This window comes from Aulonocara sp. 'chitande type north' Nkhata Bay, linkage group LG16 (genome assembly GCF_057382095.1).
Source record: "Aulonocara sp. 'chitande type north' Nkhata Bay isolate Kocher_YH1m ecotype deep benthic linkage group LG16, A_spYH_male_GT1.1, whole genome shotgun sequence".
Taxonomy (NCBI): domain Eukaryota; kingdom Metazoa; phylum Chordata; class Actinopteri; order Cichliformes; family Cichlidae; genus Aulonocara; species Aulonocara sp. 'chitande type north' Nkhata Bay.
Genome location: NC_141359.1, coordinates 5,378,578 through 5,393,218, shown reverse-complemented (window position 1 = coordinate 5,393,218; position 14,641 = coordinate 5,378,578). Strand labels below are relative to the sequence as shown.

The 14,641-nt window shown below is 43.5% G+C and overlaps 2 protein-coding genes across 3 annotated transcripts in view; one reads left to right on the top strand and one right to left on the bottom strand.

The window, feature by feature from the left end:
* The window catches only part of pde9aa (phosphodiesterase 9aa), a 23,494-nt gene extending 22,216 nt beyond the window's left edge, over window positions 1-1,278 (top strand). The window contains exons 13-15 of one of the 2 annotated variants that reach the window (XM_086267387.1): window positions 582-677; window positions 783-844; window positions 928-1,278. In XM_086267387.1, coding sequence (XP_086123513.1) covers window positions 582-677; window positions 783-830 — 144 coding nt within the window. In that variant the 3' untranslated portion in view covers window positions 831-844; window positions 928-1,278. The remainder of the gene's footprint in view (window positions 1-581; window positions 678-782; window positions 845-927) is intronic. The other variant, XM_086267388.1, reaches the window with a different exon arrangement.
* On the bottom strand, window positions 1,206-14,641 carry wdr4 (WD repeat domain 4). The gene is made up of 11 exons (XM_086267390.1): window positions 14,488-14,641; window positions 11,927-11,995; window positions 11,601-11,747; window positions 11,361-11,517; window positions 10,981-11,093; window positions 10,819-10,879; window positions 9,124-9,228; window positions 7,255-7,319; window positions 5,206-5,392; window positions 4,701-4,770; window positions 1,206-3,306 (listed from the first exon to the last, which is right to left on the bottom strand). The coding sequence occupies exons 1-11, from the start codon at window positions 14,568-14,570 to the stop codon at window positions 3,119-3,121; spliced, it is 1,245 nt and encodes a 414-aa protein (XP_086123516.1). The 5' UTR covers window positions 14,571-14,641; the 3' UTR covers window positions 1,206-3,118.

Genomic DNA, 14,641 nt, shown 5'->3' with positions numbered 1-14,641 from the left:
GCCAGAATCGAGGAATTGTTCACCAGTGGTGCTAGTTTCAGTCATCATGTAAATGTATCCTTTATACCCTTTATAGTCAGAGAAGTTAACACTTGCTCTCTGTGTAAGTGTGCAAGAATGGGAGAACAGGAAGTGGTGCAGAGGTCCAGTAGCAGATGGCCTTAAAGGGAGATTAGCCAAAATAGATTTTTTTTTGGTGATGGTGCAGAACTTTTTGATCACCTATAAGAATGAGTATATAAAGCAGTTTAAACTAGTTCCACCTCAAGCACCTGTTACCGTAAATGTGTGCTTTAGCAGTGACACATCAGCAATAATGATAAAATGGAGGATAATGCATAAACTGTCAAAGCAATAATTATAAATTCCAACCAGGAAGTTCCTGCTAAAATTCCAAAGTGTTACATTTTACAAGTGTAAACCTGTCTGTGCTAAGGATCTAAATGGACTGCTTATTGTTATACACTGTTACACTGTCTCTTGACTTCACACATTTTGACTCTTAAGAGTTACATAAACACAAAATAATGAGGCGTTTGCAGCTTTAATACTGACTGCATGTGTGTGTGTGCATCTGTTAGCTGTTCCCACAGATTGAGGAGGTGATGGTAAAGCCACTCAGAGAGTCAAGAGACCGGTACGAAGAGCTCAAACAGACTGATGATGCCGTGAACGAGGTTGGATGATTTTTACAAGTGTGTGTGTTTTTAAATGCGGCTGCATTTAATTTATCCGATTGGTCCTGAGTGTACTTTGTAACTGAGAAAGTGTGTTTCCTTCAGGTGCAGAAAAAGAAAAGTGAGAATTTAACAATGGATGGTGAGAAGTGAAAAGTTCTGAAAAGGTAGGAACCAAACACAAGTGTTTGCTGCAATGTTTCAGTCAGACTATGCATGAACCACTTTCTTTGTGATCCGTGTGTTTCAGGACCAGTGAGCACAGAGCACAAGTACAGTGGAATAATGAGATGTGTTGTTCCACTGGGAGCTGTAAGACCTTCCATCACCCTGTCCACTCCTCACATGGAGCAGCATGAAGGGTGTTGTTGTTTCCAGTGTGCCACAGGAAGATGATGGCCGATGTTTAAGAGCAGCTTCTTGAGCTGCTACAGGACTTGAGGACCAGAGGGACTCTGAATTGAGTGGTTTTAGCTGAATGCTAGCATTCGAATACCACAGACTACTTCAGTGAACAATATTTAGATATAATTTGTGTATTGTGTTTGTTTTTACATATTTTTATTGGCTTTTGTTATTTTATACAAAAATTAAAAGTATAATCTTAATAGCAAAGTTCTGTCTAGACTGTTTCTTTTATTTTCACACAAAATAGCCAATTATTCGTCATGGAAAGGCAGCAAAAGAGAAGAGGAAAAAAGGAGGGCAAAGATAGACAAGGACAAAATACAAGAGAGGGAGAAGCCAAAAGTTAACGAAATGCAGTGAAATGAAATGCTTCCTAATTCTTCTTGTGATTGCTCCCTCTCACTGGATCATCTGCATCCATCTTACCCTATCCTCCTCTGTCACACCCTCTGCATATCCTCCTTAACTTCATGGGTCATTGTGGCGCCAGTGTGTATGGCATGCCATCTGCTGCATCTTTTGCTCTCCACTTTGTTTTTGTTGTTGTGTGTCAAGCAAAATGTCAAGTGTCTACCGATGTATGATCACCAGACAGTTCTAAAGCTTTTTTCTACCAACTTCCGTGCTCACCTCACTGGAAGCGGCACAGACGTCAGGGTAAGTGAGGTGGGCGGTTAGCTAAAACGCCTGTTTGGCCTGCTGTCCCAAACTTTTCCTGGCCCAAAAGGAATCGGCTCCTCACCTCTTTGCTTTGTTGCGCTCGTTGGATCAGGTCTATCACATCGATCATATCTTGTGTTGTACAATGTGTGGTACAACACAAGTCTGTGGGGGGTGTGGTGACAGTGTGGGTACCTTTGATGGTGTGATGAAGCCCTGGGAATGTGACGAATCTTTCTGACCAACTGTGAAGTACTGACATCAGCTCATTTGATTTACAGCAGCCCTGCTGTGATAATACATGTGGGCTACGTACCAGTGGATATGTAAACGTAATGATGTATCAATAGCAGAATACCCATATGAGGTCCCGTATAATCTAAATATATACACACACACACACATAACTAACCATCCACTCTGAGTTGATTTAAGTCTTATGTACATGTACATGAAGTACACGGACACACTGCACAGGTGGTTTCATGTCTGCGCAGCTGCTTTATACGTGTGCTGTGGGGAGTGGGCAGGCTAGGCAGAGTGTCTTAAAGAAGTATCTACACATCCAACCAATGGGGATCATTCCCTGTACATATGGAATATGTAACGGAGTGGAGAGAGAGTCTCGATGTGATAGAGAATAAATTATTTGACCAAAAAAACCCCAAAACACACACAGCACAAGAGCAAAAAGCATCTCAGCAGCTGTCTGCACTGTGGTGCACAGGTAATGATGTGAGCTTCTTTTCTCGCCGCCTGACCTGGGAAAGGAGGTGTTGCAGTAACTCAAACTCCAGGCCTCAACCCTACAGTGTCAGGACAGCTATGCATAAACCATGTAAAACAGAAGAGGCCCAATTTCCTTCACAATTATATGAAACAGTCATTGAGAAAATGATTACTTCAATTTATTGCTGAGAGGCTGTGAAGCCCAGAGTGTTTAATTAAATCCTAGTCTCATATTCTTTTTAAGCTGTGGAACACATTTTCCTGTTTCATTCATTCTCATAACTCACTCAGCTTTTCCTACACGTCAGAATCCTGCTCTGGAAAAACTCTGAGGAAGTTTAGTAGTCACTTCCTCAGCTGCTGCTAACACACACTGCAATCGCATGCAATCAGAAATGTGAACAGAGAGCAACTCTAACCCGAAGACAGTGTGAGTGCATATGGTTCCGTGAACAGCATGTTTCCTTCACTGGTGATGGTGGAAACATAGGGCAGACTTTAATGATAATGTTTCTACAACATTCTTCTTTAAAAATAAGAGAAATTTGAGTCAAACATAAGAACCCCTCATCGGGCCTGTGTGGTGAAGCTCACACATTTTATCAATGCATCAAAACAAGGAAATAAATGTTCTTCAAGTGTCTTCAGGCAAATGGCTGAGTCACCGACTCAGTTTCCTTCTTGACCTTCTTGTTGCCCTTTGCTCTTTGACCCCCGCTCCTCTTCAGGTGCTGCTCCTCCAGCCTTTGTTGTTTCCTCTGGAGGTACACCGCCACATTGTCAAAGGTCACCTTGTGCAGCTGCTCAAACCGGTTATTAGTCCTTAAGGAGGCTGGTATTTAAGAGAAGGTACAGTAAGTATATGTCTGCGTCAGTATATGAAAAATATAATCATACAGACAGATGTCCTGATGCAGGCTCAATCATCCAGGTAAGGAAATCCCAAAAGGTTGATTCTGTTCAACCCAACGTAGCGTTTTCAGCAGGAGAAACATATTGTCACTCATCCAGGTGACGTCTTCAGTCTCAGCTGACTGAAGGTTTCCAACTTTATAAACAGTACATTTGCACAATGACTGGAACCGGCCCACTGAATGAACAATGGGCTGGGAGGTCAGTTTCTTCATCAATAATTTGCAAATTTTAGGCAATTTGCAAATTGCCTAAAAATCTTAGAAATATGGTACCAGCCAGATGTTTACTCTGGGTTGTTTTGCCTTTGAGGAACCTTGGAGTCCTTTTTGACCAGGACATGTCCTTCAACGCACATATTAAACAAATATGTAAGACTGCGTTCTTCCATTTGTGCAACATCTCTAAAATTAGAAATATCCTGTCTCAGAGTGACGCTGAAAAACTAGTTCATGCATTTATTACTTCCAGGCTGGACGACTGTAATTCATTATTATCAGGAAGTCCTAAAAACTCCCTGAAAAGCCTTCAGCTAATCCAAAATGCTGCAGCAAGAGTCCTGACAGGGACTAGAAAGAGAGAGATTTCTCCTGTTTTGGCTTCCTGTTAAATCCAGAATTCAAAATCCTGCTCCTCACATACAAGGTCTTAAATAATCAGGCCCCATCTTATCTTAATGACCTTGTAGTACCATATCACCCTATTAGAGCGCTTCGCTCTCGCTCTGCAGGCCTACTTGTTGTTCCTAGAGTATTTAAAAGTAGAATGGGAGGCAGAGCCTTCAGTTTTCAGGCCCCTCTTCTGTGGAACCAGCTTCCAGTTTGGATTCAGGAGACAGACACTATCTCTACTTTCAAGATTAGGCTTCAAACTTTCATTTTTGCTAAAGCATATAGTTAGGGCTGGACCAGGTGACCCTGAATCCTCTCTTAGTTATGCTGCAACAGGTGTAGGCTGCCGGGGGATGATGCACTGAATGTTTCTTCACTCACCACGTGTGTTCATACACCTCTCTGCATGTAATCATTAGCTATTATTAAACTGTGGCTCTCCTGCACTGCGTGTCTTTTTGTCTTCCGCCCTTCACCCTAAAATGGTCGCAGCAGATGGCCCCGCCCCTCCCTGACCCAGGGTCTGCCGGAGGTTTCTTCCTGCTAAAAGGGAGTTTTTCCTTCCTACCGTCGCCAAATCGTTTGCTCAGTCTGACTGTTGGGGTTTCTTTCTATTACTGTAGGGTCTTTAACAATATAAAGCACCTTCAGGAGATTTGTGTTGTGATTTGGCGCTAAATAAATAAAACTGAATTAAACTCACCTTCAAGTGTCTCCCAGTGTGGCCTGAAGGCTTTAGTCACTCTGTTAAGTTCAGGTACATGAACAACACACTAGAGAGACCCAGAGAGCAGACACGTCAGCCAGAGTCAACACACCCATACACATTTATGGGAGAGAATTAAACAGGGAATTAAACGATAGCAGCAGACTATATTTATGACTATATACACTGAAACACTGGCCAACATCCCTGGAAGAGAGAACAATACCATGGCAACCATAAAGGTACAGCTGTACTGCCCCATGTCATAGGATCTGATTCGCTGAGCCTGTGTTTCATCAGAGTTAGTGTATCACAAAGAACAAACTCGTTTTCAATACTTAAAACTATTGTCATATATCCAATATGGACCCTGGATGTGTCCAGTCTCCAATCTTGTGTATCCAGTGTATGAATGTAACCAATACAGAGACTCCAATCATCTGAAAATATCTGAGTGCAGTTTCTTCTCTACATATATTCATTATGAATTATGGCATTGTACCTCCCAGGAGCTGTGTGTCAGTGAGTAGATTTGAAGTGGTGCATCACTAGAGTCCATCAGCACCCACAGTCGTCCTTCGGGGTCAAAGTTCACGTCCAGGGGACAGCAGGGCAGGGAGATCCTGCTGTGTGGCACAAGCTTCTCCTTGCCCTTCTGAGTCAGTGTGAAAAGCTGGAGTATGGGCACGCTGAGAACACACGGGGCGCAAGCAAATCATCAGTGGGACCCCTCCGTAAGACTCTAGCTTTAATTCTGAAACTGGATTAACTACTACAGAGACTTGGCTTAGTCTCTGTAGACCACATTTTTTCCTGACAAAAGCCAGATGCTAACTAAATAAAAAGTAAAGCACAAGGATAGAAACTGTGATGAAATATACTGACACTTTTTGTCAATGTTTAGAAACGAGATCGAATCAGAACTAATGTGTAGCTGTGTAGAAAGGCGGCCATTCTTATATTTTGCTTGTTTTTATGTTATTGTATTTTTGCACACGTCTGTTGCTTGTGAAGCTCGCACAAGAATTTCACTCACATGTACTGTACCAGTGTACCTGCACATGTGATGTGACAATCAAAGTGATTTGATTTGAAGTGCTTGGTGTTGGCTCTGCAGTAACATTTCCTGTTACAAAGCACAGCAGTGTTTTATGTAGCTTACGTGTGTAGCCCATTTAATTAAACACTTTTACATAACGTCTTATTTGATAGTGCAATTCACATTGGTGCCCTGCGCGAATGCACAGGATGGGTTTAAAGTTGCTGTAGGTGGGAGCTGGCAGCTAAACATAGACAGTGGGTCCCAGGACTGTCAGCAGGATGGAGAGTGCAACTGATTCTGATAACAAAACTAAAGGTGAAGAATGTTTGATCTAATGTTTGGAGAAATCGTTATAAACAAAGAAAGTAAAGGTAAAGAGCTGGACTTTGCTGCACTTCTCACAACACACAAAGTGCTTGTGTTTAGTTTTCAGTCTTGTGACTGACCCTGGTGGGCAAAACATTACTCCATTGTGACCACAGTACCACAGTCGGTGGTACTGCAGGACAAAATGTTTTGTTATTTCCTCATCTGTCTTGAGCCCAGACTACTTGGATTATCTATCAATGGAGGAAAAAACGAACACATGCATAGAAACTACGACTTTTGGGGAAGTGTGATCCATATTCTTCCCCAGCAGCTTTATTTAAATCCCTGAAAATGGCATCTCTCACAGAGTGACATATACAGCCATGATAGCAGCCTTCAAAGTAAGGACAGCAACATGTAATTTTGATCTGGATGGTTAAATAGTGCCATCATGTAGGAGGTGAAGAAGAAATGTTTCATCGTTAAAGCAAAGGTAAGCCTTACATAACTAGCTTAAACCAACTACCACACATAAGCTAGCTACTCCTCAGCCTCTTCCTCGGAAGCCTAAACAGAATCGCTCAGTGCACCACTCCACACGTCCATCTGGCCTTTACTTGGAGTTTCTATCAGATTTCTCAGGTTTTTTTTAAATCCGATTTAGTGCTTAGATTAAATTAAAGAATTATTGTGGGTGATTTTAAAATCCATCTCAACACAGCATTTAATCTATTAAAATATAAGAAATAGCTGTAATATATACAAATAGCTTAATTATAAATATCAAGACTATAACGGAGGTGAAAGAGATTTTACTCCAACCTGTAAAACTTCATTTGTTATTTTACTGTAGAGCAAAAGGGTAAAACTGCTGCACTGTGTATTATATAGAAGAGTTGTACAGAGAGACACAGGCAGGAATCATTTCCTGTGTCGCTCAGTGGTGCATTATGGGTAATCTGTCTCACTGAATGTGCTCCTGTGACTGGCCAGCACGTCACAGAGTGGGTGGGAGGTATAGTCCAGCATTGTCCTTATCTTAGATGACCTCCGCCTGCCACTGAGCATGATGATAAATGATAACTGTATTTGTTGTTCCATTACTCATTTTTCCTTTAATTTGGCGCTCATCTGGTTAAATTTGTAAAGTTGTATATAGTGCACAGTCCAACAACAACAGAGTCACACACGGGGACTCACCTGTCACACTGCACAGCTACATACTGACCGTCACTCGAGCTGGTAATTCGGCACACTGTTGTATCCTGAGCATTGAAATGAAAAAAACAGACAAACATACGTTGGATTGGTTCACTCTGACTACTTGGCCTTTTAACAAAGCGACTTGTTTCGACAGTCCCAGGATTTCTAATATGAAAATGTTTGGTTGGTGAGATAAATCCACAGGTCTTTTTCAGCAGTTTCCCCAACGCCTCGTGACAACTGTCATGATGATCCATGGATTTAACTGTAAAAACGTTCAGATGCCTCCTAAAGCTGTACAGCAGCAAACAGACAACTGTCAAGAAGTAAGAAATGTTTCAGACTTGGATGTCTCTGAATAGGTTTCAGTGATGTGCTACACTGACACCTGTGTCTGAAACGGAGAGAAAAGTGCTACAAATGTCTACCGTATGATCCATCAGCAAAAACTAGGAAGTGTGCAATGATTTGTGTGTAATGTCTAAGGACTCACAAGCGTGTGCTTTAATCTGCATGCAAATACTAACCAATTTGAGCACACACAAACCAATTTTACAAATGCGTGTACCCAAAGTGATCACAGTTCAAGTTCAGCTTCATAAATCGGATCATTTTTCTCTGAAAAAGCCGTCTGTGCGTGCACATATGTAAAACTACACACACTTCCCTTTCGCTCACAACATCTTAAATGCAAGTGGACGAATCGCCTCACACGCACAGATCACTTTGCACGCCCATGTAGGGTTGTGAGACACACTGCCAGCTTCGCACAGATCCACACAAATGTGTTCAAGTCCCAGTGTGAAGCTCGGCCTTCTGCTTTCTTTTTCCAAAAAAGTGGACATTTCTTTCTCTAAATAAACAAAAAAGCTCTACTAGAAAACAGATTTGCCAATTACAGACACTACACCAGGGGTAGGCAACTCCAGGCCTCGAGTGCCGGTGTCCTGCAGGTTTTAGATGTGTCCATGACCCATCACAGCTGATTTAAAGGGCTAAATCACTCCTCAGCATTTCTGAAGTTCTCCAGAGGCCTGGTAATGAACTAATCATTTGATTCAGGTGTGTTAACCCAGGGTGCAATCTAAAACCTGCAGGACACCGGCACCCGAGGCCTGGAGTTGCCTACCCCTGCACTACACAGTTCAAAGATTAACAAATGGCTCAGCTGCTTCTACATGCTGGGCGTTTTTCTGCAGGGAAAAGTGCACAGCTGCAGAGGGAACATCATATCTATACAGAACATCACTGTGGCTCAACTGGAAGAGTACGTGTATATTTTCAATATAGATATAATCCAGGTAATGTGTGATAGCACTTTGAAATTAGGTTACCATTTTCTGATAAAAGCAGGCTACCATTGATATTAGCTTAATATAAATCCCAAACACTTCAGGATGTAGCAGCAGGTTATTCAAACCATATATTAATCTTTAAAGTTTACTGTCTACAGTCTGTAATATGTAAACCTATGCTTTCTAGTAGAAGGATCATTATAGGCCACTTTATGGCCATATACAAAATACAGGTATGAGTGGAAGCCCAGATGTCCCAGTTTTACACCGGGACTTGAACGCAGGTTACATTTATGTGCACAGGAAGCTTTTTGAAAGAAAATGATGATTCATGAAGCTGAACTTAATAAATCCTGTGTAAATCATCACCAACAGAACTGAAACACATGCAGTCCTCAGATGTCACACACATCACTGCACACTTTAGTTTATATGCTATGCATTTTTAACACTTCTGAGGCAATTTCTCTCCATCCAGCTACATCGTGCAGCTTTAGAGAAGCCACACAGGTTAGGTTAGGCTGAACCTGTGTTGTAGCCTCAGTGTTACAGGATGAAACACACTGGATACCTTGTCTTTGTCAGCCTCAGAGCTTGTGGTCTCGTCAAGCTGTCTGAGGTCCAAACTCTGCAGCTCAGAACCAGATTCATAGTCCCACAGCTTCAACGTCCCATCCTGGTGAAGAAGCACACTGACACTCAAACTGCACAGTCAAAGTACTTCAATAAAATCCAACCCCAGCAAATGTGCATTTTTGCTGTTTTGACTTGTTATTTTTTCCAATCTCATTCACATGATTTGTTCATCAGTAGAGTACAGTGTGTCAAAAGACACAAAACAAGACATTGTTTCAATAAAACACATTTATGACCCTTCTATTCTATGACCACTCTTTTTTTTAATGTTGATGTAGAGTGAAGCTCATGGAGAACTGCCCATGACAGGTAACAATGGCCTGACATGCTTTACAACAGTGGGACAAACTGTGAGAAAACTCATACATAGGGGTGGGCGATAGAAACGATATAAATTTGGCCAACGATAGAGATTTTAACTATACCGCTCTATCACCATAGCGCATGTTGATGATGTCATCAAGCTGCGCCTGTTTTGGTCGAAAGCATCGCAGCGGCTACAACCATCATCATCTGCAAATTATGCCGACAGTCACAGCAAAGAGATGAAGCACTTTTGAAATATGGGGAAAGCCAAAAACTGCGCTTCCTCCACTTCCGTAACATTGATTCATTAATGTTGAATTCTCTTGCAGCTGCTCTATTCCCATGTTGCTGCAGTATATTAATAACTAACCTCGTATTGTGGATGAATAATCTTAGTTGTCCAGACTGAAGTTTGGCCCGTGTACAGCATCCTGCTATGCGACTGCATTTGTCCCTGACCACCAGAATCCCTCACGTTAACTTTTATCAGTGGAAAAAAAGTTGGCGTTCAGCCTCCAGCTTCACTGTGCTAATGTTATGCTAACATAGCTGTGTCGCTAGCAATCAGGTAGCACAACATTATATACCAGGTAGTCCAACTTCAGTAACCCTGCAAACGCCACTGCTGTTTAGTTTTCTGTCTTCATTTATGTTGGAAGTGGTAGCAGAGCTGTACGTTTGAATTAGTTTCAGAAATCTCTCAGTCAGAACATGCTATGTCATGTTTAGGTGTAAACTAGCGAGCTAACTTCCTGTTAACTTCTACAGTTAACAGGAAGTGAAAACAGAAATTTAATAAATTCTGTTTTCATGGATGCCTGGATGTTAAACTTAATTGTTACACCCGATAAAGCAGCAACGCTGATGATTTTATTAAAGATGAAAGAATTTAGACCATTTTTAACTCTCAGTGTTTGTTTGACTTTGGGACCTGAATCGGACGGAGTTTTGGACCCAGCTTACTCCACGAAGCTCCTCACTACGGCAGCCGTAATGCTCTGACAATCCATCAAGCAGTGCGGCTTACCAAAGTTGTACTAAAACATTTTTTAACAGATTTCTGCAGCCAAAATCTGTTCAAGGTCAGTAAGCACAACCGGAATTCATACATAAGGAACACTCTTGATTTTTGAGAAAATTAAAGGATTTTAAGTCCTTACAGTGTGGAAAATACGTTATACAGAAGAAGAGAATATATCGCGTTACATATCGTTACTGCACATGCTTCAAATTATATCACGATATGAATTTTAGGCCATATCGCCCAGCCCTACTCATACATATACTGGGAGAACACGCAGACTTCATGTTAGATGTCACGTACCCCTGATCCAGACAGAAGCCAGTGTGGATGTGCTGACAGGATCTGCAGGGCGCTGACAAACCTGAGAGAACACATAAAAAACACTGAAGCAAACCTCACCTACACGCTGCTACAGTGAAACCGTGCACAGACAGTGTTCTCCCTTTCTGTTAACACACTCACTGACGATGTCCCAGGCAGAAGGACTGGATGTTGTATGGAGACCTGAGATGGCTCACTCTGATCTTCTCATCACGGTCAGCTGTGATGATGTACTTGTCATCCAGCGCCACTGTCTGAAAGACGGCACAAGAGCATCTTTAGCAGACATTCTGATAAAAAATACACTGATGACTACCCAACGGCAGATTTCAGTGCAGTATGTTGTCAGACAGCTGCCACTAAAGGCAAGAGCAACATGCTATAAATGACTGATGGAAACGCATACATAAAACACACATACTGCTAACATGTTTGTTTATCCACCGTGAGGAATCAGCAGCCAAAACACTTCTTTTGATAGACTTATTTATAAGGCACTGAATGATAGTGGTGTTTCTTACTAGAGCTAGCAGCATAGATAGGTGGCCCATCTTCAGCTCGCCTTCTTTCTGTGGCTCAACCACCGAGAACACGTACACATCTCCTGATTTGTCCGCCACCAGCAGCTCCTCCTCAGCCTGGGTGAACACCAGGGACGTGCACCTCCTCACCACCCACCTGTTAGACACACAGCGCCGTTCTGAACACTTCCGTGCAGTAGATGAAGCTACTGAAACTGAGTGACAGAGGTGAAGTCATACCTGATGCTGATGTAGTGCCATGAAGGCTCACAGCGAAACAGAACTAGTCTCTTGTTGTCATCAGTCAGTGCCAGGAGCTTTCCAGATGGAGATACAGCAAAGGCGAGGACTTTATCACTTCCTGTTTCTTCTGAGGAACCACCATCACTGATGAACAGAGCAGATACGTTATAGCTATATCCTAAAGCCTGACGGAAACTTCTGTGAGATTTCCCACAGCAGTCTAAATGCTGCATAAATCTGCTTCTACTCTGCGTCTATTTTTCTCTTGTTCATATTCTTATTTTCATTTGCACAATACAAACACATTACCAGCCCATTTATACCTGTTCTTCTCATCCTTTGTATTCTTAGGCTTCTTCTCAGCAGTGCTGCAGTCAAACACAAATGGATCTCTGTGATCAAGGAGAGTAAATCAGTTACAATTCCATCTGAAATTTTACTGCCCGTTATCCACTCAACAATCATATATTTCAGCAGCAATAAAGTAACAGGACAGCTGGCAGATGACTTGTTTCTGTGTTCCTATTATTTAAAAGTGTCACATTTGGATTTAGTTCATGTTAATTTGTCCCAACACAAGTTGCTGATGCAAATGAAATAATACTTTCATTAGGCTGGTAAAGAAAAAAAAGCTTATAGGAGAGCAAACACCTAAACATCCATCCATCCATCCATCCATCTTCATCCGCTTTGTCCGGGGCCGGGTCGCGGGGGCAGCAGCCTAAGCAAAGAGGCCCAGACCTCCCTCTCCCCAGCCACCTCCTCCAGCTTGTCCGGGGGAATACCAAGGCGTTCCCAGGCCAGCCGAGAGATATAATCTCTCCAGCGTGTCCTGGGTCTGCCCCGGGGCCTCCTCCCAGTGGGACATGCCTGGAACACCTCACCCAGGAGGCGCCCAGGGGGCATCCTCGCCAGATGCCCGAACCACCTCAGCTGGCTCCTTTCGATGTGGAGCAGCTGCTCTACTCTGAGCCCCTCCCGGATGGTCGAACTTCTCACCCTATCTCTAAGGGAGAGGCCAGCCACCCTTCGGAGGAAGCTCATTTCTGCCGCTTGTATCCACGATCTCGTTCTTTCGGTCACTACCCACAGCTCGTGGCCATAGGTGAGGGTAGGGACGTAGATCGACCGGTAAATTGAGAGCTTCGCTTTTACACTCAGCTCCCTCTTCACCACGACGGACCGGTGCAGCGTCCGCATTACTGCAGCTGCAGCCCCAATCAGTCTGTCGATCTCCGGCTCCCTTCTCCCATCACTCGCGAACAAGACCCCGAGATACTTGAACTCCTCCACTTGTGGCAGGAACTCATCCCCGACCCGGAGTGGGCACTCCACCCTTTTCCGGCTGAGAACCATGGCCTCAGATTTGGAGGTGCTGATCCTCATTCCCGCTGCTTCACACTTGGCTGCGAACCGTTCCAGTGCGGGCAGTGGCTGAAGCAAAAACTTGGGTGTGGGAGGAGTTCGGAGAGGCCATGGAAAAAGACTTTTGGACTGCCTCGAAGAGATTCTGGCAAACCGTCAGGCATCTCAGGAGGGGAAAGCGGTGCTCTACCTGCACTGTGTATAGTGCTGGCGGAGCGCTGCTGACGTCGACTGAGAAAATTGTCAGGCGGTGGAAGGAATACTTCGAGGACCTCCTTAATCCCACTGACACGTCTTCCGAGGAGGAAGCAGAGTCTGGGGATGAGGGGAATGACCCGCCAATTTCCGGGGGCGAGGTCACTGAGGCAGTTAAACAACTCCTTGGTGGCAGAGCTCCTGGTGTTGATGAGGTCCGCCCCGAGTTCCTGAAGGCTCTGGATGTTGTAGGGCTGTCCTGGTTGACACGCCTCTGCAATGTTGCGTGGAGATCAGGGGCAGTACCTGTGGACTGGAAGACCGGGGTGGTGGTCCCCATCTTTAAGAAAGGGGACCGGAGGGTGTGTTCCAACTACAGGGGGATCACACTCCTCAGCCTCCCTGGGAAAGTCTATGCCAGGGTGCTGGAAAGGAGAGTTCGTCCGTTAGTCGAACCTCGGATACAGGAGGAACACCTAAACATGTACCAACAATTTGTTACTTTTTAGCATTTTATCTGTAGATAGCAACACTTAAAGAGGAGCAGAAAGAAATCACAGGCTGCCAGATACCAAGCAAACCTAGGCCTCTGTAACAAGAGCTCAGTGTTTCATATACAGACAGCTCAACCAGGAGAGCTACAGCAGTATTTTCCAGATGTCCAAAGTCAAAAGATGCCATCATGAATGTACTCAGAGGTTTGAAGCAGCTGAAGGTGGTGGCAGGCGGCAGAGCATCTCAGAGGAGGAAACTATTCGCTAATGTTCATCGGTTCCAGACTTCAAGCAGTCTTTGACGCAGAGGATGTTAATCTAATGTTCAAATAACCCTCATAACTTTGCCGGCTCAGTTTCTGTTGAGCCTGTGGAAATGGAGGAACCCCTTTAATTAAAGCTGAGAGCTTTCAGCTTGTTTTACATCACTTCCCCTGTTGGTGTTTGCAGGAGCAACACTGCAAAAATGTGATCCCCGTACACGTTTTTGTGGAACCAAGTGTAATTCGTAAGTGGCGGTTTTTATCATTTGAAACCATCGTTGTGTCATGATTTATATATCTCTACACAATAAACAAGAGTTACCCCATATTCACAGATTTTCTTGTATGATTATCCACAAGTATAGATTGAGCAAGGAGAGCGCTTGGTTGGGTGGGGTGTAAGGGTAACAGCACTTTCTTTAAACAGTATAATTAAGTATGACCTCCTATTTTAGAAAGCCCTAAAAGCAAGCTAACCATACGTCCATGTCCCAGTGTATTCGCTCTAACGTGAAGAGCTGCGAGCATTTCTAACACGGAGCCAATGAAAGAGATTTAAAGTCAAACCTGGTTTCCTTTGTATGCACTGCAAACAGTTTTTTGTCGCAGGTGATAATAATCCAGTTTCCACAAAAACCTACAGCACTCATGATGCTTAACGCGACTGGGCACCCATGTGTGCGACGGGAAACTGCCGTATTTTGTCGCGTACGAAATACGT